The sequence below is a fragment of the Thunnus albacares genome, chromosome 10 (genome assembly GCF_914725855.1).
Source record: "Thunnus albacares chromosome 10, fThuAlb1.1, whole genome shotgun sequence".
Classification (NCBI taxonomy): domain Eukaryota; kingdom Metazoa; phylum Chordata; class Actinopteri; order Scombriformes; family Scombridae; genus Thunnus; species Thunnus albacares.
Genome location: NC_058115.1, coordinates 13,952,547 through 13,973,998, shown reverse-complemented (window position 1 = coordinate 13,973,998; position 21,452 = coordinate 13,952,547). Strand labels below are relative to the sequence as shown.

The following is a 21,452-nucleotide window of genomic DNA, read 5'->3' as shown; positions in this document are numbered from 1 at the left end:
GCACTCCACAAACTAATTCTCATGGAGAAATCTTCATTGTCATCTCAGAATTTCAACCAGAGTTTGGTTAAAATTCTGTCGATTCACAAGACAAACTGAATAAATAAAGAGAAAGCAAAGGAAAAAAATGTGACAGAAGAAGGTTGAGAGAAATAGTAAGGACTTTGCAAAGATGGAGGAGAGGCTAAAAGGTTCGGGGGGCAGGTCAGGAAAGACGTTGTGGGAAGTGAATTCGGATCAACATTTCTTCATCCATAGCCTGACTTCTGAGGAAAAAATGTCCCTATAATCCAATCCTGTCCTGTTGTAAATGGAGCTTTTGTTGATTTTGTGTAAGTCACTTTGAAGCGGAGCCACTTAATTGGCACTATTCATCAAACTGCAAATGATCTCTTTCTCTTATCTGACGATCCATTTTTTTTTTTTTAAATTGCTTCACTTAGTCTTAAGAGATTTATCAATTGCCTTTGAGGTTGTACAGTATTTGTATCTAAACCATATTATCTTAAGAGAAGCCACTGATGTTTTCTTCTCTTTTGCCATATTTCTCATTTCCCATCAATTTAGATTAGTTAATGCCTGCAGAAATCAAACTGCTAAGCCATGTTTGTCAGGAAAATGCATGAAGAGCAAACCAAGAGAGGGAAAAAACACAATGGTGGGAGTGATGATCAAAGTTGCCTTAAAAAATCTATAGAAATCAAAGAAATGCACAAAAACTACAGCATTTTCCTCTGATCTGGATTGATTCAGATTGATGACATTGTTAGTTTTGACTTTCAAAACCTCCAGTACCTTATTTCTTTGCTCGCCTAGTCCTAATGCGGCATCGTCCACAAAGATGGGATCCCACATCGAGTCATATGCGTCAATTTCCCTCTGTTTCATTCTGGCATACAGAGCATCATCTCTCTGAACTACATTTCCCACCAGCCACTGCAAGCATACAAAATCAGCACTGTTACTTCGGGGAAATCGTAGCTTGCCACACTCAGAAGGAAAGGGTGTTTTATTTTTTATGTTGCTGTTGTTCCTGCTAACTTTAGCAGCTGAATAAAGTTTAAAGGGAAGGCTTTGGCACCACAGCCAGTGATTTCTCCAAGGCGCCTTGCCCTTTGAGAGACACAGAAATATGGAGATAAAGTATAAGCCAGTCATTGCTTCTGCATTCACTGTTTCAGATCCTAGTCTGAGTAATCATTCATTCAGCTGTTGTTGATACACAAGGCTAAACTAGTGAGAAACGGAGAGCTAGAGCTAAGAGTAAAGAGTGCTGGTAAAGGACATCAAGCATTGATCACAGCATCACATTGACCTTGAGAGGAGAAAAAAGTCATTTGCTCCCACAGATACAAACACACACATTAACTAACAGAACAAATACTTTCAGAGGAAGTTCACCCGCACGTGTACCTTGTTGGGGTCGGGTCTCAGCTTCTCGTTATTGGCCGTGGCTGCTTTCTCAGCCGCCTTCTTCTGTCGCTGAGGGCCCTGGCCGAAGAAGATGTAGTTGACGAAGGCGTACTCCAGCAGGGCCAGGAAGACAAACACAAAGCAGCCCATCAGGTACATGTCAATAGCCTTCACGTAGGGGATCTTAGGGAGGGTCTCTCGCAAGTGGGTGTTGATGGTGGTCATGGTCAGCACCGTAGTGATCCCTGGAGATCAGCGGAGTCACACGTTTAGAGAGAAAGTGAAGTCTTTAAACGCTGTAAGACATCTGTACATTTAAATAATAAGCTTGACTAAAGGTTATATGAGATCCCAAGATGGCAATGTTGGTTGTTAGGTCCACAACTTTGGTCCAAACTTAAATATCTCACCAACTATTATATGGATCAATTGTCATAAAAATTTGGAAAGACGTTCATGATCCCCAGAGGATGAATCCTACTGACTCTGCTGATTCCCTGATTTTTCCTCTACTGCCACCATGAGGTTGACATTTGTGGTTTTGAGTGAAATGTCTCAACAACTATCGGATGGACTGTTGTGAAATTTGTTACCGATATTTATGTCCTCCTCAGTTTGGACTGTAGCAACTTTGACTGACCCCCTGAGTTCTAGCGCTATCATCAGGTAAATTTTTTATTTTTCCAATACTGAAATACCTGCATAATTAATGACACTAACGTCAGCCTCAGCTGCTCTTTGTGTTTGGTGCTAATTAGCACATGTTAGCATGCTAAGATGGTGAAAACAATCAATATCATACCAAGTTACACCAGCATGTTAACATTGTCATTGTGAGTATGATAGTGCGCTGATGTTAGCATTAAGCTAAGAACAACCCATGGATGTATTAAGAGAGGTAGATATGGAGCCGTCACTCAGCCTTGCTGCCAGTTTTTCCTAGTGGCCACTTACAAAACCATGAAGTCTTATATTTGTAAAATTTTCCCAAAAGCTTAGACAAGTGAACAATGTCAACATAATATAAGTCTAAATGGGCCAAGCGGGAACATGCAGCTGGGGCCAGCGGGAAAAACACTACTGCACATATTCAGTGGGCAGCACAACACCAAAGCAAACCCAGAAGCTAGAAAACTTTTTTGGCTTATGCCCCAGGTGAGCAGTTTTCATTCAAGTCATTCATTTATGTCCGGTCTCTAGTTCCTATAGTACATCCATGGTACAACCTCACACAGCTGCTTGCACGGCTATATACTCTTGGTCTTGTTTCATTGATATTCACCCGACATCAAAATAACCAGGATCAGGTGCTCATCTTTAAAGGATGAGTACGTCCTTGTGGGCATGAGCATTCGAGTTTATCGAGTACATTATATGGTATTTATTTATAGCAAGCAGACGGGCCTGACATAATGTGAACCCATATAGATAAAAAGATCCCTCGAAACCTCCAGAGACTGAAACTGTGTATGTGTGTGTTTCATATGAGTAAGGTTTATATCCAATTATTTATCCAAATGGACAAGGAACAAACTGTAAGCTATATAAAAAGCACAGCGTTGCCACTGTAAACATCTGCTATTAGTCACAGCACGATTCACCTGTTTTTTTGACATACACGCATTGTGTTTGATACATTAGTCATCTGCATGCACAATCTGCATTTGGTCAGATTCACACGTATTATAAATAACCCATCAGCCAGCAGTGTCACTGTAGCATGGAGTCTCGTCTCTCATTGGCTGCACTCACTCGCTGCATGTTTGCAGGACGCTGAGAGCAGGCAGATCTTTAAATCATGTTACCCTCCGAATGGCAACCGTCTGGGGCTCCAACCCACATGCGTCCCACTTCAAAAAACAAATGGTGTGTGACAAGAACGACACACATAAAGCTCACAGCCATTCCCTCTGCTGCTCTGACCTGTCATAACCAAGTTTGACACTAAAGGGAGCTTTGTGGCATCTCAGTTTAGTATCAGTGTTACTTTGACATTGGTGTAAAAACATTACCTCAAGAGGTGCCATTTAAGCAAATGTAGCCACCTTTCGTTCACTGTAATAGGCTGTAATTTAGCTGTGATCTGACTCTGATAAGCTGGGATCTCCGGCCAATGAGAGGCTCTGATAGACAGACAGGCAGAGAGGAAGACAGCACGCTTCAAGGTCGAGCTGCAGCGCTTCTCTCACTGCATGAGTCATGCATATAGTCATCTCTGAACAACAGACATTTAGCCAGGCAGCCTATCACAAGCTGCTATCACTCACATGCTTAGAGCTAATGAGAAAAAAAGTAAATGTTGGGAAAACTGAGTCAAAACAAAGATCAAGCTCAGGACAGACAACATATAGCTATAGAGGCATCCTAATGTAAAAGGCTCAATGTTTGCTTAATGGCTATTTTATGGTCTGTTGTCATTTAGCTTTGGGTTATTTCCCGGGGTCATTGTTCAGCAGTGGCGAGGCGATCCTACCCAGGGCCACTCTGGCAGCAGAGGCGTCATAGTTGATCCAGAAGGAGACCCAGGAGAGGATGGTAATCAGGATGGAAGGCATGTACGTCTGCAGGATGAAGTAACCAATGTTCCTCTTCAGCTTGAAGCTGAGGGACAGGCGGGGGTAGGAACCTGAAGGAGGCAGAGGGAGAGAGGAAGTGGGATAGAAATAGATTTTTCCTCAATGACGCCCACTAAAAGCTATATTTTCCTTGATACAAGAGAGCCTGCCATTTTAATGTTAAAAATAAAATCTAGGATCTAAGTTTTTTATTTAGAGTTAACGCCCCATATCCTAATAAGCTCCTAGTATCCTTTACATAGCAGCCAAAGCAGATGAAAAACTAAAAAATCAAAGGAGCAAGACAAAGTTAGCGTTGTTTCGTGTACCTGTGGAGAAGACCACATTCTTGGAGATGAGTTTATAGTCGACAATAGAGAACTGTGGCAGCTCTATTCTGTCCACCCCGGACACTGCGCCATCTCCGCCTCGCCAGTAAAACTCGATATCATCAGTGGTGTAGCCATCTGCAGAGGAGAAACCAAAAGCCTGGACACTTAGAGAAACAGGTCCATGTCAATGTTTTTGCATGTTTTAGCCTACAAATGGTGACAAACATTTGCTAAAGGATACACACATTTTTAGATTGATTTCTCAACTGCCAGGTTTCCTTTTATTTCAGGATGCTAAATTCAACTTGCAGTGACTTGAAACCTGCTTCAGATTTGTAATGCCTCCCATTTAGTGAACAAATAGTCATCAAATAGCATTCAAAGTGCTTGCTTGAAGCTCTGGAAACATAATTTAATTGACTGTAAGCAATATTTTAGTACTGAATACTTCAACATTCATGTTTGCATATTGAGTATCTTCTGTCTTTTATTTCCCATAAACTTAGTTTGTGAATAAATTGTTGTTCAACAAACTCTCAAATCTTGCATGTTGGAGGGCCCTTGAACAAACCAATAAGGAAGAAAGCCTCTGTTCTCCTCCATGTCTGTAATGGATTACCATCTCAAGCAGGTTTGTTTTCCAGTGGTGGAAAGTAACTAAGTACATTTACTCAAGTATTGTACTTAAGTACAATTTTGAGGTACTTGTACTTAACTTGTTTATGTCCATTTGATGCTACTTCATACTTCCACTCCACTACACTTATTTGACAGCTTTAGTTACTTTTCAGATGAAGATTTGACACAATGGATAATATAACAAGCTTTTAAAATACAACACATTGTTAAAGATGAAACCAGTGGTTTCCAACCTTTTTGGCTTTTGACGTCTTACAAAAGCAGTTTGTAGTCGGGGTCACATTTCAGATGTCTATGAGTTGTTAACAACTTCACCAAATAGTGATTTTTCCCTCTTTTTACTTTTTACTTGTAATGGAGTATTTTTACATTGCTGTATTGATACTTCTGAGTACTTCTTCCACCACTTTTGTTTTCATAATGTACTTACATCAACTTAAAACAATGGTTGTAACTGTGAGGTAAGACTTTGATTTGAATTATATTTGTATGGTTGTGAGAATGGGTGGCAGTAATAAAAAGTATGGACCTTTAAAAAAAAGCATTCAAATTTAAAAATGACATATAGCAAGTCACTTAAAAATTAGAAACTTTGAAGCTGCTCTGTGCCTTTTCAGCAGAAAACCACTTTCTACATTATGTTTCATATATTGGGATCCACTACGGGTGTTCATTGTAGAGATGTTGTAGCGAGAAAAAAGAAACAAATTCGTGTGATTCCCTGCATAGCTCCACCCAACTTACACCCGACTAGAGGTCTAATCAGCCAGAGTAATTGAAAGCACCTGTGTGGTTGTGCGGAGCCTTTAACGCTGCATAAGAGCGAAAGCAGGCAGCAGAGATTGGGAGCTGGATGCATCCGTTCGGTGCACATGGATGGAAACTGTTGCAGTTGCAGTCGGGGGACTCCAGCATTGCAGACTGACTGTCTGTCTCTGACATGAGCAGCGTCGAAGGCAAACAGAGAGCAGCCATCTCCCTGCTCCGAGTTCTACTTTGTCTGCCTCATACTTAAAATAGAGGCAGTGACCTATTCAGATGTGATGAATAATTAAACTGCAAGGCTCTGATTTTTTTTAAAAATTAACACATAATTCTTTGTTCCTTTGGTGGTGACATTTAAGTTGGAGCTGGTCGTGATGCTGGTGTTGGGTTGTTATTGGTCGGACGTGCAGCTTACTTCACCCACAGGCCTTTTTCCCAGCAGACATTTTGAGTTGTCGTAGTAGGAAAAGGACAGGTGTTATAATAATATTAATGATGGCTCTGTTCAATTTAAGTGTCTCGGTCAGACAGTGAGACTTCATTTTGAAGGTTAAGGTTGGCAATATTCTTAAATATTATATATTGTCAACAAATCCCGTGAAAATAACAAAACAAACAATGTGTTAGACCATCTCTCATTACTTTCTTACATATTATACATGCTAGTCTTACATACTATGTCTGTGGCACTCAGCCTCAAGCCCATTTGTTCATACTGAAGACAAAAATCTTCAAAAACATATCACAAATATATAGTTTAATGTTTAAACCAATAATTATAAGGATTTTATATGCAGGATTTACTCAAAATACCCATGTTCATTGTAATGAAGGAAAATGTCACCCAGTGCAAGAGTGTGGCTCACTGATGTGTTTTTAGTAGTTGAGCTCTACGGCACATAAGCTTTATCAGACAAAACTTTTCATGGGATTTGTTGAAAATAAGAAGAGTATTGCCAGTCTTATCCTATAAATGTTGCATTTACAGGACGAAACGAAACACAGAAACGAAATCCATCAAACCCCTGCTGCGGCTGTAATGTAGTTAATGCTGAAATTGTACACCAGCAGATACAATAAGCTCTCACTGCACAACAGCTATCGTCTGCATTATCACCATCCCAGTCTTTCACAACCCCACGTCACCCCAATTAGGGACGAGTGAGTCCACCACGCTGCTGTTTTGATGTGCAGCTCGGTTCAGTTCTGCTCAGCCATGAAGGGCCCGCATTCAGGAGGGCGTTGGGGAGTTTTGGAAAAAGGGAGGTTTCAGCATGAAGAACAATGCAAGAGAGCATTTTCTGGCCTGTGCATTCACTGCTCAGCCAGTCTCTAGATCCGTTAGTTCGTGGCCAGTGTCTCTGAGCATTTTTCGGATAGAGGTCTGTCAGCGTATTACATCACCGTACTCGTCCGGGGGCTGTCATGTGAGTCCCGAAAGAATGAGAGAGAATGAGAGGGAAAGACAATGTAACGGGTGTTCTTCTATATGCACACATATGTGGGTGTGTATTTGCGTGTGTATGTATGCAGTACTGAAGGGGTCTACATCAGTTATTACTCGGTGCAGCCCAGCATGTGACCAGTGTCCTGAGCCACAGTAGTGAGCTGCTGATGTATCGGGGGATCTGGGGTTTTAAGACTTGTGTCTGTTAAAAATGCATCAAGTTTATCAAGGGAAGTGAGAGTTCTCTGGGCTCATTAGTCTGAATAAAATAGCATGCTCTGGCATGAAGCAATTCCAACGTTAAAACCGTTGCCAGTTAATCCATATGAGAGCAGATACTGCCTGGTGATCAAAACTGGAGCTGTGTGTGAGAGACTGTGTGTGTGTGTGTGTGTGTGTGTGTGCATTTTGTGTTCTGCTGCCTGAGAGAGGAGGAGGAGGAGGAGAAAAAAATGAGAGTATGAGTGATGGAGAGAGAGATAAAAAGGCTGGGAGAGAGGAAAAAAAAAAAGAAGAGGATGAGACTGTGCAAAGAAAGGAGATGAGAAACGGAAAGAGGGGAGTGATGAGGGAAGAGATGGTAAGCATAATGGGAGAGGAGCGGAGGGAGGCGGTTCTGACCCGCACTGTTTTTGTGCTGCTTAACGCTGCTGGCAATAGTGTGATCAAACCCGGAAAGACTGAGCCCTACACCACATCCCAGCCCCATAATCCTTTTCTCCGGGGACCCAGATAAAGCATGCAGAGGACCTCGTCTTTCTCTCTCATGTTCCTCCGTGCTCCCTCCCTCCCTCGGCTCAAGAACGCCGGATCACGTACAATTACAAACTTCATGCGAAATGAGCTCTTTGTACTGTACAAACATGGAGGCAGTTTCAGGAGAATGCCGCACATAACATCCACAATCAGCACAACCCTGAAACACTGGACCTAATCAAGCTCCTCCACGCTTTGGAAGCCAGTGGAGTTGAATTAATTAGGGTGGATGTTATCAGTCAGTGAGCCATTAGTGATGTTCTTCTTCTTGATGTGTATCTCCTGATATCTCATCAGCCTTTCTCAGCATTTTTTACATGCAGTCTTATCAACCTTCCCTCTACCTTTGCCGCCACCGGGCCGGCAGACATGTTTTCAAAACCTGCAGCTCCAGATTTCAGAGCTGTATGCGTACGTGGGATCTGTTTAAATCTACGTCTACGTGTGGGAGTGAGAGCTGGTTGTCAGGGACAACGGTACTTACAGCTTTCGATCTCTAGGGTGCAGTTTTGCTCATCTAGAGGGTAGCGGCGCAGGTCCATCATGCAGGCTGCAGTTGTGGTGATCCTAGACACAGAGTGGGATGGGATATAAAGGATTCATCAAGGCAGCCACAAGCAGCGTCCATCTCATTTGACCTTCACCACTGAATACGATACACACATTAAAGCAGGATGATGACAAATCTGTATGATTCAGCAGTGCCTGATGTGAAACCATTCATCAGAAAACAGCAGGTTTCAATAAAAAATGTCATTAAAAGGTGTTTCAAGATCAACTCAACACTTTGCCAGATCTGACAAAGTCATCCTAGTGGTGGAAGAAAATTAATTGATTGACTAGTAGCTTTGGTGTATCTGCTCCTTAAATTTGAATAAAACCAAGACTGCACCTCCTGCAACTAACTGAGAATGCTTTTCTTCAACATTTCCACCCTCTTATGTTATAAACTCTCACTTCTCTTCTCTCCGCTGGTCAACTAAGCGACAAAAAAATACTCCCATCTTCTTTTAGGCCACAGTTCAGCACTACAGCCCAGTTTAGCCCATTTTTGCAGCAATTAGTTGGCTGTTGGTTAACCAAATGGTTTAAGTCACAGTCACAGTCTCAGTCACAAGCTATTAATAAGAGCAACTTTTGGGTTGCCAGGTTGTGAAAATCTCCTTTGACTGGATCCATTTATTAACAGCTTGATAACATTTACAACTGCAGACATGATGGATTAAATACCCTTTATTAATGACTTACTAACACAACTACAGGCTTCTGAATGAATTACTACAGAGTTAGTAAGAAATTACCAACATTATTAGAAAAATAAAAGGATAAACACCTGCCAACAAGATTTTTCACAACCTGGCAAACCAAAATTTCAGCCATTAGAAATAAACATTTTATATGGGATGACTTATTGGAAAGTGATACCATTTTGATTTTTGTTGTCTGTGTTTTCTGTGATATTGGCATTAGCTTTCTTGTTTTTATAGCTCTTTACAACCTAAGTTTAGTTTTGAGTATGTCGTATGTCCACATTTTAAATATGCTTGAAAAAGTCAGTTTGCATACTAACTAATATCATTGCGAGCTGTTGTCCCACAATATCAGTGCATCACAGTGAACAAAGGGATTGCAGAAGCTGCTCACAGCTGCAAATAATTAAAATTGATAGTGGATGGTGGTGAGACAGCTCCAGAAATATTTTGAAAAACAAAAAAAAGTACAACATTTTGTGAAAAACCTTTTGCTTTGCACAGTGTCGTTTCAAAGTCAAAGTTTGTAATACGTTGGCATTTATTGCATCATTTCCTGTTTGTATAATGGTGAAATACATTTATTTCTTGTGTACTAACTGCAAAAACAGTATTCGATAAAAAATAGTATATTGCATGTGCTATATACAATATATATGGAACTGGGTCGTAGCACTGGTTTTATGTTCGTCCCATATGCAGATAAAACAGTTCAACCTCTGGTCACACAATCCTGTAATGAAGAGTCATGGAGCGTGAGCCAGCCGCATCCGACAGGTTCACTCAGCGTGACGTACTTCCTGCTACACACACGACAAGTTGGCCAGAGCTGAGACGGACTGGCACCCGGCCGTGCCAAAGCCCCAGGGCTGTCTGAGAGAAACTGGACGCCCAATGTAACTACAGGGACTAAATCTAGCAACCTAGGCTTGTTAGACAGCCCCCACCACCACCACCACCACCACCACCACCACACACACTCACACACACACACACACTGATTGATATAGAACATGATAGCATCATGCAACCATTAACAAGAATAGCAGCCTGTGGGAGAGTTCCCAGTATAGGTTGAAGCTTAACTTTGAACCAGACTGAGCAAACCTCTGAAGACGTCGCTGTGGGCTCTGGAGGTTGGTAGGCTTGAATTAGTTCATTAGTTATTTTGATGGACATTTTATAGACTGAAAGATTAATCGATTAATTAAGAAAATAATTGGCACGTTAACTGATACTGAAAACAGTTAGTTGCAGCCCAACTTAACATAATAACTAATTAAAATCAACTTGTTTCAATTTTATTTTCTTTATAATTGTATTATAAAGAAACAGTTTGAAATAATCTCACTGTGCAGTTTAACTTGATAATAGAAGTAGGCGATATTTATTAAATCCCTTATATAATTCTGTATGATTTTATATCATGATATAGTTAATTGTCTGGTAAATAATCTGATAAACTGTTTATGGATAAAATCAGCAGATAGGAATGTCTGTTTTTGGTGAATTGAACAAATTAAACTTCATCTATTCATCACATTGATGCAAAAAATCAAACATAAAATCCAAACTGTTGCCATGAAACAGTTCTGCTCATTGATTTACACATTCACGCACAATGACCCAACACACCCACAGATATTAAAGGATAACTGTCATAGTATAAAACATGAGGTTTAATCTCTGATGACAGACAAATTAATTTAGTCTGACAGGATATTGCATATTGTCATAACACCTACGGTATAAACAGCAAAACAAAACAAAAAAAAAGACTTTTACATTTTATGCAGCATGTGTGGTACCCACTTTTTTTTTATTTTTCAAAACCAGTTTCAGAACTCGGCCCTGCTTATCAAACGAGAACAAACAATCGTACTATTGAGCAGAGGGACACTGGAGCAGTAAGAATTAAATCACAATGTCTTTCCTCTCTTAACTTCATCATAACTACAAACTTGAAGAGCGCTTTGTCTTTAATAATTAAGAGCAAAAGTTTATTTGAAATCCTTCTACATAAGACTTGCAGCTCCCCTGGGCCCAGCCTGGCAAGTTTGGGATTTCATTTTTTCGAGATGTAGAGACACACACACTCAGGCTCTCCGTCTCTCTCTCTCTCTCTCTCTCTCTCTCTCTCTCTGCCTTCTTTTTCTTGCTCTCTGGGCTCTTATATAAGAGCCAGTTAGCAGGGCCATGGTGCACTGGGGGATTAACACAGGAGTCTTATTTCTGTCCTAGTTTACCCCTTTATGGTCAAAACTTACTGGGATGTTGCGTTCGCCAGCCAGTCACTCATCACTTACCATCATCACCATCACCACTAAATCATGGCGGTGGCAGAGGAAGCGCAGGGGAAAAGCGGAAATGAGGCCAAAATGGCAGGGGTAAAAATAACAGCCTATTTATAGCCCACCTACATCATCAGCAGAAGTCTCGAAGCTTTTTTGTCTGAGGAGAGACTCGGCATCACTGATCAAGAGCTGCGGCTGCATCCCCTGGCCCAGCTAGCGCGTCCGATACCCACGCTAACAATTAATAAACAGCAAATAACGAGCGAGGAGGAGAGACGGATGAGGATTTCTCTGCAGGATTCCCTCCCCGTCTTTGCCTCATCCTCCTCCTCCTCCTCCTCCTCCTCCTCCTCCTCTTCGTCTCCGCTGCAGCGAGAGTCTGCCGTGGACCTCTGCAGCAGCAGCAGCAGCAGCAGCAGCAGTGCTCATGAAGCACAGGCTTGTTTGCTCTTCATCAACATCAGGGGCCAGTCCCTCTCTCATCCCAACCTGCCGGAGGAGAGGCCACGCTCTACCAGATCACGCAGATTCAAACACGCTACATTTGCTCTGCGTCGGAGCTAATAGGACATGGAGTTCTAAAAAAGCCTGTTTTGTTTTGTTTTGTTTTTTTTCTCTCCTCTCCGTACATGTTCTCTCACAGTTCAGCCCAGGCAGTGTGTGTGTGTATGTGTGTGTATGTGTGTGTGTGTGTGTGTGGACCCCCCCTAAGGCAGCCTGTGCACCTTTATTCCAAATGACCTTGTTTACGGACATAACACAACCACCACAAATTCCCAGACAGAATCTCATTTCGAGGGAGCATCACAGCAGTGAGCGGATGCAGAGGGGGGGAGAGAGATTTCTGCGAGCAGGTTACAAACCTGCGCACTCTTTAATTAAACTGACACTCGCCAACAGATCACATTTTTACCTCACTGATGTTGTAATGAAGCTAGGAAGTTGAATTAAGATGGAGAAGCTACCTCCATTTTGGATAGAGAGCCCATGTTGAGCTGAGGAAACATGGCACGCAGGATTGTCTCTCCCTGCTCAGGCTACTGCCAAATTTGAAAATAAAATGTCTGCAGTGGCTCTACAAAGAGGGTCCCGTGTGTGCGCCAAAACATGCCCCATAAAAGCGGTGTTTTCTTAATCTGCATTTACAGGCACATCCAGATACATTCGACATACACACCGCCCTGCCTGATCAGTAGTTTTGAGAGAGAGATGGGTAACTTTGAAGGCGACGCTAAGCCCGTATTGACGGTATTGACAGAAAAAAAAGGCTGATTTAAATCCCCCCTCTTCCTCCACTCAGCAGCTTTCTCCTCCTGGCCATGCGATGTCATCTATTGAGCTGCAGAGTGGAACGCTCCTCGCCCTGACAAAAGAGGACGTCAGTCTCCATAGCACAAGGATATGTCCTCTCACAAAAGGAGCTACAATATTCACAGAGAAGAGGAGGAGGAGGAGGAGGAGGAGGGGGGAGAGAGTGAAGGGAGGGAGGAGGGAGAATCCTAATAATTTCTCCATTTTGAATGAAGTCTGACCTTCATGTCTCTTTCTTTCTCTCTCCATCTCTCTCTCTGTGAATTTTGAGCGACACGCATCACGAGCCATGCGCGGAACGTTTCTTTTTTTTTTTTTTTTTTTTGGTCTTTCCTCTCTTCCTGCATAAAATGAAACCTTAAGTGGAGTTTGTGTTTTTCTGTTGTGTATATGTGTGTGTGTGTGTGTGTCTTTCCTTGCTGCCTGGGCGGTATCTGTGTTATTGGCTGAGCCTTTTCAGGGGTTGGGTAATTAGATCAGACTGCCTCTCCCCGAGAGTCAAACCAAGCTCTAAAGTGACAGTTGGGAGCACTGTTGTAATTTTCTGCTCCTCCTGGTAATTGAAGACCAGGATTTGGCAGGATTGGGATGCACTATATATCCAGGGAATAAGGAGTAAACAACACCCTCACCCTTCCTCCTCTGCATGCACCCCGAAAATAACACTCGCCCACTCACACACACCCACCCGCCCACAGACACAGATCCTACACTCACACACTCACACACAAACATCTAATGCCTCCTGCAAACTAAACAATGCTCTAATCTACTGGTGTTCCCCAGGTACGGTGTTAGCTAATTTCCGTTAGTTCAGCACAAATCCACATTCACCTTTGAGGCCAATAATATGTTTACTTTGACCGCTTATTATGTAAGGATTTAGAAACACGGCATGATGTTGTAATTTTAAAACTCTAACACCGATGGTTTGTACACTGTTAACAGAGCGTTTCAGTGGTTGCATGCTGGGGTGGAAAAAGTGTTTATAACTGTGCAGGTTTGGAACGAGAACATGGAAGTCATTGTTCACTGCATTTAGTATTTATTGTACTTTCCAGTGACTGATCTGGTACAAAGCAGCTCTTCTCTTTGTTTTAGATTAAAGGGACTTGCAAAAGCCAGATTTGAAAAAGAATGAAGAATCAACATAGCTGAGGATGAGATATCCTGTCTTAAATTCCCTTGCACACTTGATCCTACATTTCCCATAATGCACTCGATAGCATTTTTTTCATTTGATCATGCATGTGGTAATAACTCACCTCCTCCAAATTCCACACCTCCAGTTTATAACACAGGCTTTCTGTAGTCTTCACGCCCAAACTGAGCAAATTATTATTATTATTTATTTATTATTTACTCATTTTAAACAGCTTATTTCAGAACCACAGAAGACATCATACAACTGTTTTCACGGGCTGAGTAAAACTCCTCATGACTTTGACATGTAAAATCTATAGTGTCCCTTTAATGTTTATTGTTGACAAATAAATGTAGCAAACAAGCACAGACAGTGGATATTGATCTTTGAAAATCAGATAGAATCACACTTATGGTGATAATTATATCATAAACTGACCTTCAGTGGTAACTAAGAACATTTACTCAAGTACTGTCCTTCAGTGCGATTTTGAGGGACATCCACTTAACTCGAATACTTCCATTTTGTGCTACTTTAAGCTTATAGATCACCACATTTGAGAGGGAAATATTTTACTTTTTTGACTCTACATTTATTGAGAGCCATAGATACTTTACAGATTAAGATTTTACATATAAAACATGTGATCGGCTTTAAAACACGATGCACAGTTTTAGATTAAACTACCCAACGGTATGTAAAATAGTTAAATTTAGCTCCAGCTTGACCAAATACAACATTCAAAAGTTGCTTACATATTGATGCATCAGTAATTACAATTCAATAACATGATATATAGTTGTAGCACAATGACTGTTTACTTTTGATATTTTTCTGATAATGCTTTAATAGTATTTTAAATGCTTTACTTTTACTTGTAATGGAGTATCTTTACATTGTGGTACTTTTACTTCAGTAACAGATCTTAATACTTCCATCTTTACACTGATAATAATGAATGAACTTTGCTCTCAGCCCAGCAGATAACGACACAGACTCTCTGACTGGACGTGTGTTCACATACGTCCTATTTTCCCGTTGAGGACTCCTCTCAGTTAGCCATCTTCCACCACATCCACTAAAGCCCTGCTGTTGCAACCAGCCCGCCCGTCTCTACAGGTATGTGTCAGTGTGCTCACAGCGCACAGGCATCTGGTCCGGGCTGACTCTGACAGCAGCTTGTGTCTGGACTTGCTAGCATCAAATAAAACCTGGACCAAACCCACGAACCAAATAATGGAGGAGCCGGGAGGCACCGGCACTGACAAGGACAACGTATCTGAGGTAACAACCACATCTCTCTGCTGCATGCACACTCTCAAATTCACAACAGCCCTCTCCTAGCCTCCATTCCTTTTTGGCTGTTATGCAAAAAAATATGTGTTGGGCTTATATAATTGAGTCAGAGCGTTATAAATTACATTTCTCGACTGTTGAAACAAAATGTAGCGATGAATAATCTGGTGCAGTGCAGATACTTAAATTTTTTAAGCAGTCTTTGCGCAAGAAGGGCATCTCAGTCTAGAGAGAGAATGAGTGAATGCTGCAACATCTTGAATTAGCAACAATAATCTCATCTTTTAAACGCGGACACTAATCTGAGATCATTTGCACAAGTGACACACACACACACACACACACGCATACTGTATGAAGAGGAGGCGACAGATCAGAGGAGGCAGCAGCAAAGTGATGGACGGGCTGTGCTAGCCTGTGCAGTCAAATACGCAGCATCAGTACAAATACAGATTCAGTGTTTGTATTGAACTGCTACATTATTGATTATGAGATATCAATTATGGATGACAGTCTCCTCAGAGGCATCACAGTCCAACATCACAAAGAGATGTCTTGTAGACAGGCTGAACCATCCTGCACAATCAGACTCAGTTCAGCTGTTTGTACCACCCTGCTTCATTATTGATCATGACCAATCAATTATTGATGATCATCAGGGGATGTGGAGGGCTAAAACATGAAGGCATGTACCTCCTCCTATACACAGCTGGTAAAGCAGAAGTCAGTTTTATTACATCTTAGGTCTTATTTTTGTAGTTTTGTCTCTATTGGTTATAATAACATTGTTCTCACCAAAGTATTTACTGAGATTTGGGAACACGTGTGTCATGAAACACAAGTGATCAGACAGGTTGTAAACAAACCGACTGGTTTGACCATTTACAGCCAAGAAAAGCCTCCTTGTGACCCCAAACAGTCTCAGTCACAGGTCTCATGTGACCAGTTCAACCAAAGAATGATGTTTTCTTCTATAATTATTTCATTTTAATTGTTCAAATAGATCGGCCCTGAAGAGGTAAAAATCTTCGGTATTTCAGAAGAAAAATGTAAAAATTTGAGAACTAGTTTGTCTATAAAGATCCCTGGTTGTTTTATTTAAAGGTGCAGTGTGTAGGATTTAGTGGCATCTGAGGTTTAAGATTGTAACTAACTGAATACCCCTCCCCTCCTCTTCCAAGCGTGTAGGAGAAACTACAGTAGCTGCCAAACTCACGAAAAACGTGAAAGGCCCTCTCTAGAGCCAGTGTTTGGTTTGTCCGTTCTGGGCTACTGTAGAAACATGACGGTGCAACATGGTGGCCTCCATGGAAGACAAAAACACAACAATTCTTATTTTCATGGGATTATACACTAATTAAAACATACTTATGAATGTTATATTCCATTTCTGCCAAGTCCGTTCAATTAGATTCTACAAAATTCTACACACTGCACCTTTAAATGGGGGATTCAATTAGATTTGGGACTATTCATTCATATCCGGCACTCCACTGTAATCATATTCTGTTTTATTCAGTTGTATCCGATTGTTATCATTTATGTTATTTTACTTTTTTCAATCATGATATACAGTATGTGTCCTTTTATATTTTATTTATTTATTTATTTTTTAAAATATTTTTTAATATCTTGTCTTAATGTCTCTTTATGACCACGCTGTTAATAGGTGCAACACAAATAAACTTCTCTTTCCTTGTTTTGTCTTCTTTCCAATCTTGTTAAACTCTCAGAATAACTTTCCAACCTCTTGGACGGTCCGCTGATCTTAACCACTTTATTTTGAGTTGAGCACACCCAAAACGTTTCAAACAATCCCTCATTGCTCAGCAACACTGTAAGTACAGTTTGTCAAAGTGAAATTTGGAAGTGAGCCTCTTCGACCGTGACTTTCTACCTTCATTTGCTCTTCTAAATAAGTATGGGGTTTGCTTTCTGCTCATGCGTCTTGCCCTGTTGGACTTCCTTTTAGTGATGTCGTTCTCAGATTTCAGCTGTTTATCTGTTGAATACCATTGCCAAAACTATGATAAAAGAGACCCAAGCTGTAATAAACCAGAATTATCCTTTAAACATACATTCTGTCATGAAATTAAGAGCCACAATGGTAAAAATTCAATACTTGAGGTTATTAAAAAGGCTTAGTCAGATACGACGCATCAGATACAACCCTGTTACTTCATTAAGCTTCGTGATCAATCTACTAATTATGAGACGCTGGGAAGGGCAGCTGTAAACGGCTTACCTGAGTCCATAAAGCACCGTGCCGTCAGGGTGGAGACGGATCATCCTGTTCTTGACTGTGACTCCGTGGACGAAGGACTTCTTGTCGTTGAGGAAGTAGGTGTCGGGGACCCACAGCTGGTCGGCCACTCGGTTATCCAGAGTCAGGTTGTAGGCGATCTCGGAGTAGGAGAGACGCTTGTCCCGCCATGCTTGCTGGAAGTACATCGTCAAGGTGTAGTCCTGGATGACAGAGGAGGAAGCCACAGTGAGAATCAATAACGCTGATCCTAATTACAGCATAAAGCCAAACAACAAACACTTTCAGTCTTTTTTTTTTTTTCCACAATCATCTCAAGTGGGAAACACATCAAGCGCCAACAGCATGTCATCCTGCGCTAACGTTTGAACATGCCTCCATGGATGTGTTACAGCACGTTGTCTGGACTCTGCATAGTGAGAAGGTCAGCCAAAAGGTCGCTGGTGGTCTGAAAGGCCACGACCCGTACTAGAGGCCATGGTGGCTGAGGGTTGGGGGGTTAATATTCAACTATCCTCACTTAATTTTGAGACCATAACCAGAGGGGAACTTTCTCAGCTGGCTGACTATTGTCTCACGCTAAAAATATCTGCTTCCACTTGAACGAGTGAAGGCACTTTCCGCTTTACAGAGACGATACTGCCCATATTACAAATGGCTGATAGGTTTCTGCAGCTGGGGCCTCCTCCCTGTCTCTGCTCCTGCGTTTTAATTCTGCTAAGTAATAAATAACCAGAACGAGCGAGATGTAGGAGAAAGTTTCCCAGATTTAACCTCAGTGAGAAAACTGCATCTTTACTGTGCAGTTCTTTTTTTTTTTTTTTTTACACATGCTCAGAGATGTAGCAGTAAACTGTACCTCCTCTCTCTCTCTTCCTCTTTCTCTGCTTCTCACTGTTAAAAACTGACACCCACACACCCACAGTGAAACATAGCACTGCAGTTGGATTGGCTCTGTTACAGTGTATTGCAGCGCAATCGCTGAGTGGGAAAACAAATTAAAAAATACGGCCCGTGAAACGAGGCCTTTGAGCTTTTACTCCAAACAGCCATCATCATTACTTATCACCGTGTTTCTATGTTTCCAAGCCATTTTTTTTTTTTGCCGTCACACATTGGTGTGACACTGCAAAGCAATTGCTTTAGTCTTAAACTCATTTCATGCAGTGTGTGCAACCAAAGATTGTGTAAAAAGGGGCATCTAAAAATATGTGAGGTGCTGACGTGTTGATTTTTTTACAGGAGTGAAAAGTCGAGCGAGGACGGGTGCATCCTTATCCTGTTTTACAAGAGTTCCCACTGAACCTTTCTCACACACTCGCTCCCTCTCTGTCTCATTATCAGGCTGTCGATCGGATATCTCTATCACCTTTGGGATCGTTAGCTGCTGCCTGCAGGCTCGGTGTACATCAACACACTGAGGCAGCATCTCCCCGCAATACGTCCCTGTCTTTAGTGCCATCCTTCGCCATATTGAGGAAGAAACACGGCAAGCCTCTCCCTGACTAAATTAGAATCAAATGATATCAACTAGAGCCCCGCAGTAACAGTCTGAGCAACGTGATTGTTTTGAAGCAGAGATTATTCACCCACATGGTCTCATGGACAAAAATATTTTGCTCTACACTGTCTTCAACATAACTGGAGGGAAACACCCTTTGACATTTTGGTGGATACGGTAACAACAGAGCGTGAGTGTGTCTGGTGTCTGCGCACGTCCAAATGCACATACACACAGGTTTTAGATGTTTGATATTCACATTCATAGTTTTTAATCTGTGAATCTATGATATTAACAGGGTTGGGATGCAACTAATGATGCTGGAAAACTGTCCTAAAATGCCTGTCACTGTTACCCAGAGGTCAAGGTTTGTCAAAATTACATTGACAGAATTTCTTGTATTGTCCAACCAACAATTCAAAACTTCAAAACAGATAAGATAAGATATTCCATTAACAATGATACAAAACAGAGACAATTAGAAAATCCTCACATTTGAGAAGGTGGAACAAGCACAAATGTTTGGTGCCATCTTGCTTGATAAACAAGTTAAAGGGTTAATCAATTATTAAAATTGTTGCCAATTCATTTTCAGTCAATTGCTTGATTGATTAATTGTTTCAACACCAGCAGAATTTGCAGTTACAGGCTTTTTTTTTCCACAGCAGACATGTTAACTTGTTATAGCAGGAAATGCACAGATGTTACTAATTATTTGCACTTGAGCTTTTTCTACTGACACATGTCAAAATGTGTTCTGTGAAAAGTGATTATTGAATGAGAATCATTTAGAAATGTGCTGTTAAGTTATTTGAGCCTGTGTTCAAAGGCTCCTGCTCTCATTTTCATGTGTGTGTGTGTGTGTGTGTGTGCATGTGTGTGTGTATAATCGTGTACATTTGGGGGTTTAAGAGTATAGAGATGCACAGGGAACACCTGGGCCTGCACGCTGCCTCCTGGCTGTGCGTGCTGTAAAAACGGCAGCGCAATTACGGCCTTACAGATGGTGCTGTTTACCTTTGCTCGGACATCACTTGAGCTTCGAGAGGGACACAAAATACAGCTGCCTCCCACCTCTCTGTTTTTTTTTAAGTGCAGTCAATGTCAGCTTGATTAATTGTAGAACCAAATGTGCAGCATAGACTAGTGTGTTGTGAGGCAGTACATTTTGTTTTGTGATCTCTTCTATTACCAGGCAGGAAAATCATGTTGCAGTAAATTTTAAACTGGTCAACATGCTCATTTTATAGTATTTTTTTCTTAAACTAATAAAGACATTCTGTCAAAAAAATCTGCATATATATATATGATATTCATGTTATAATATTAAGCAAAACTCTGCAATATATGCAAGTTTGTTAATATGGTGCAGCTCTGGTACTAAATATGTAAGTGAAAACACCAAAACAAAGCATTTCTTCACACAGTACATTCTCATTAACTCACCACAGAGAGCAAAATCCTTTAAATTAAGCAGTCTGACTTGATTTAACTTTTACTCTCCTGGACTAAAAATCATTTCTGAGTAATAAACAAGACATTTAATACGTTATGTGTTAAGAGCTGAATCTCTTCCTCCTCACAGATGAGGAGCAGAGAGAAAAAGAGGGACAGAGAAGCAGGTGAGGTGGACGACGCAGTATGAAGCATCCAAAAAAGCTGCAGATAACTGAGAGGCAGACCATCCCATGTCGGAGTGTCGGCCTCCGGAGCGACCTTCAGTCTCCTTGTCACAAGCACTCCTCAGAAACTCCATTAACATCACACACAGACGGCCCAGTGAGCAACAGTGAGGGAGACATCTTGTGGAGAGCACCAACATTGAGAGAAGGAAAAAAAAAAACAAAAAAAACCCCCAGCATGACAGCACTGAATATATAAACATGATGAAGATCAAACAAGGCCCGGCTAACTTAAAAAACATCAAGGCATGGTTGCACGGTGACAGTCTCACTACAGATACGTTTCTGGGCTAACAAACCCCCATTAAGAGTCTGACAGAGTGACAAGGAGTACATTTGTGTTTCCCTGAGAAATCTGACAGGCTACGGTTGTTACAAGACCTCCATTACAACTACATCAGCTGTCACAACCGACATGGGAGGGAGCTGCCAATAAGCGAGCTTAAACACAACACACACACTAGCTCTGTTTGTTCATTTGAAGAAACAGCTGACGTTAAAGCATTCACTTTTTCTCCTTTAACGGAACCATCTTGCCAGTTTGAGTTATGGTTATTTGTGTTTCTAGTATTTTAATAATGCTGCTGCCAAGATCAAAAAAAGAAAAGAGAGACACGTCCACCAGTGAAGTCACTCTGATGCTCATTTTTAGCACGTTTCAAGTCCTTGTAATAAAAGAAAAAAAAACACTTTCTGTTTCCCTCCTTTTTTTTTTTAAACTATCCATGAAGTGTTGGTATGACAGCTCTGCTCTCTGCTGCCGTACGGCGCCAGACAAACATCCACCGTATTGCTAACGCTTTC

General features: G+C 41.3%; 1 protein-coding gene across 2 annotated transcripts in view; it reads right to left on the bottom strand.

Moving 5' to 3' along the window:
- Nucleotides 1–21,452, bottom strand: part of gabrb2a (gamma-aminobutyric acid type A receptor subunit beta2a) — a 29,399-nt gene that overhangs the window by 718 nt on the left and 7,229 nt on the right. Inside the window, exons 4-9 of one of the 2 annotated variants that reach the window (XM_044362934.1) lie at nt 17,448–17,668; nt 8,392–8,474; nt 4,298–4,435; nt 3,887–4,039; nt 1,414–1,658; nt 796–936 (exon numbers count right to left, since the gene is read on the bottom strand). In XM_044362934.1, the coding sequence (XP_044218869.1) occupies nt 796–936; nt 1,414–1,658; nt 3,887–4,039; nt 4,298–4,435; nt 8,392–8,474; nt 17,448–17,668 (981 nt within the window). The remainder of the gene's footprint in view (nt 1–795; nt 937–1,413; nt 1,659–3,886; nt 4,040–4,297; nt 4,436–8,391; nt 8,475–17,447; nt 17,669–21,452) is intronic. The other variant, XM_044362935.1, reaches the window with a different exon arrangement.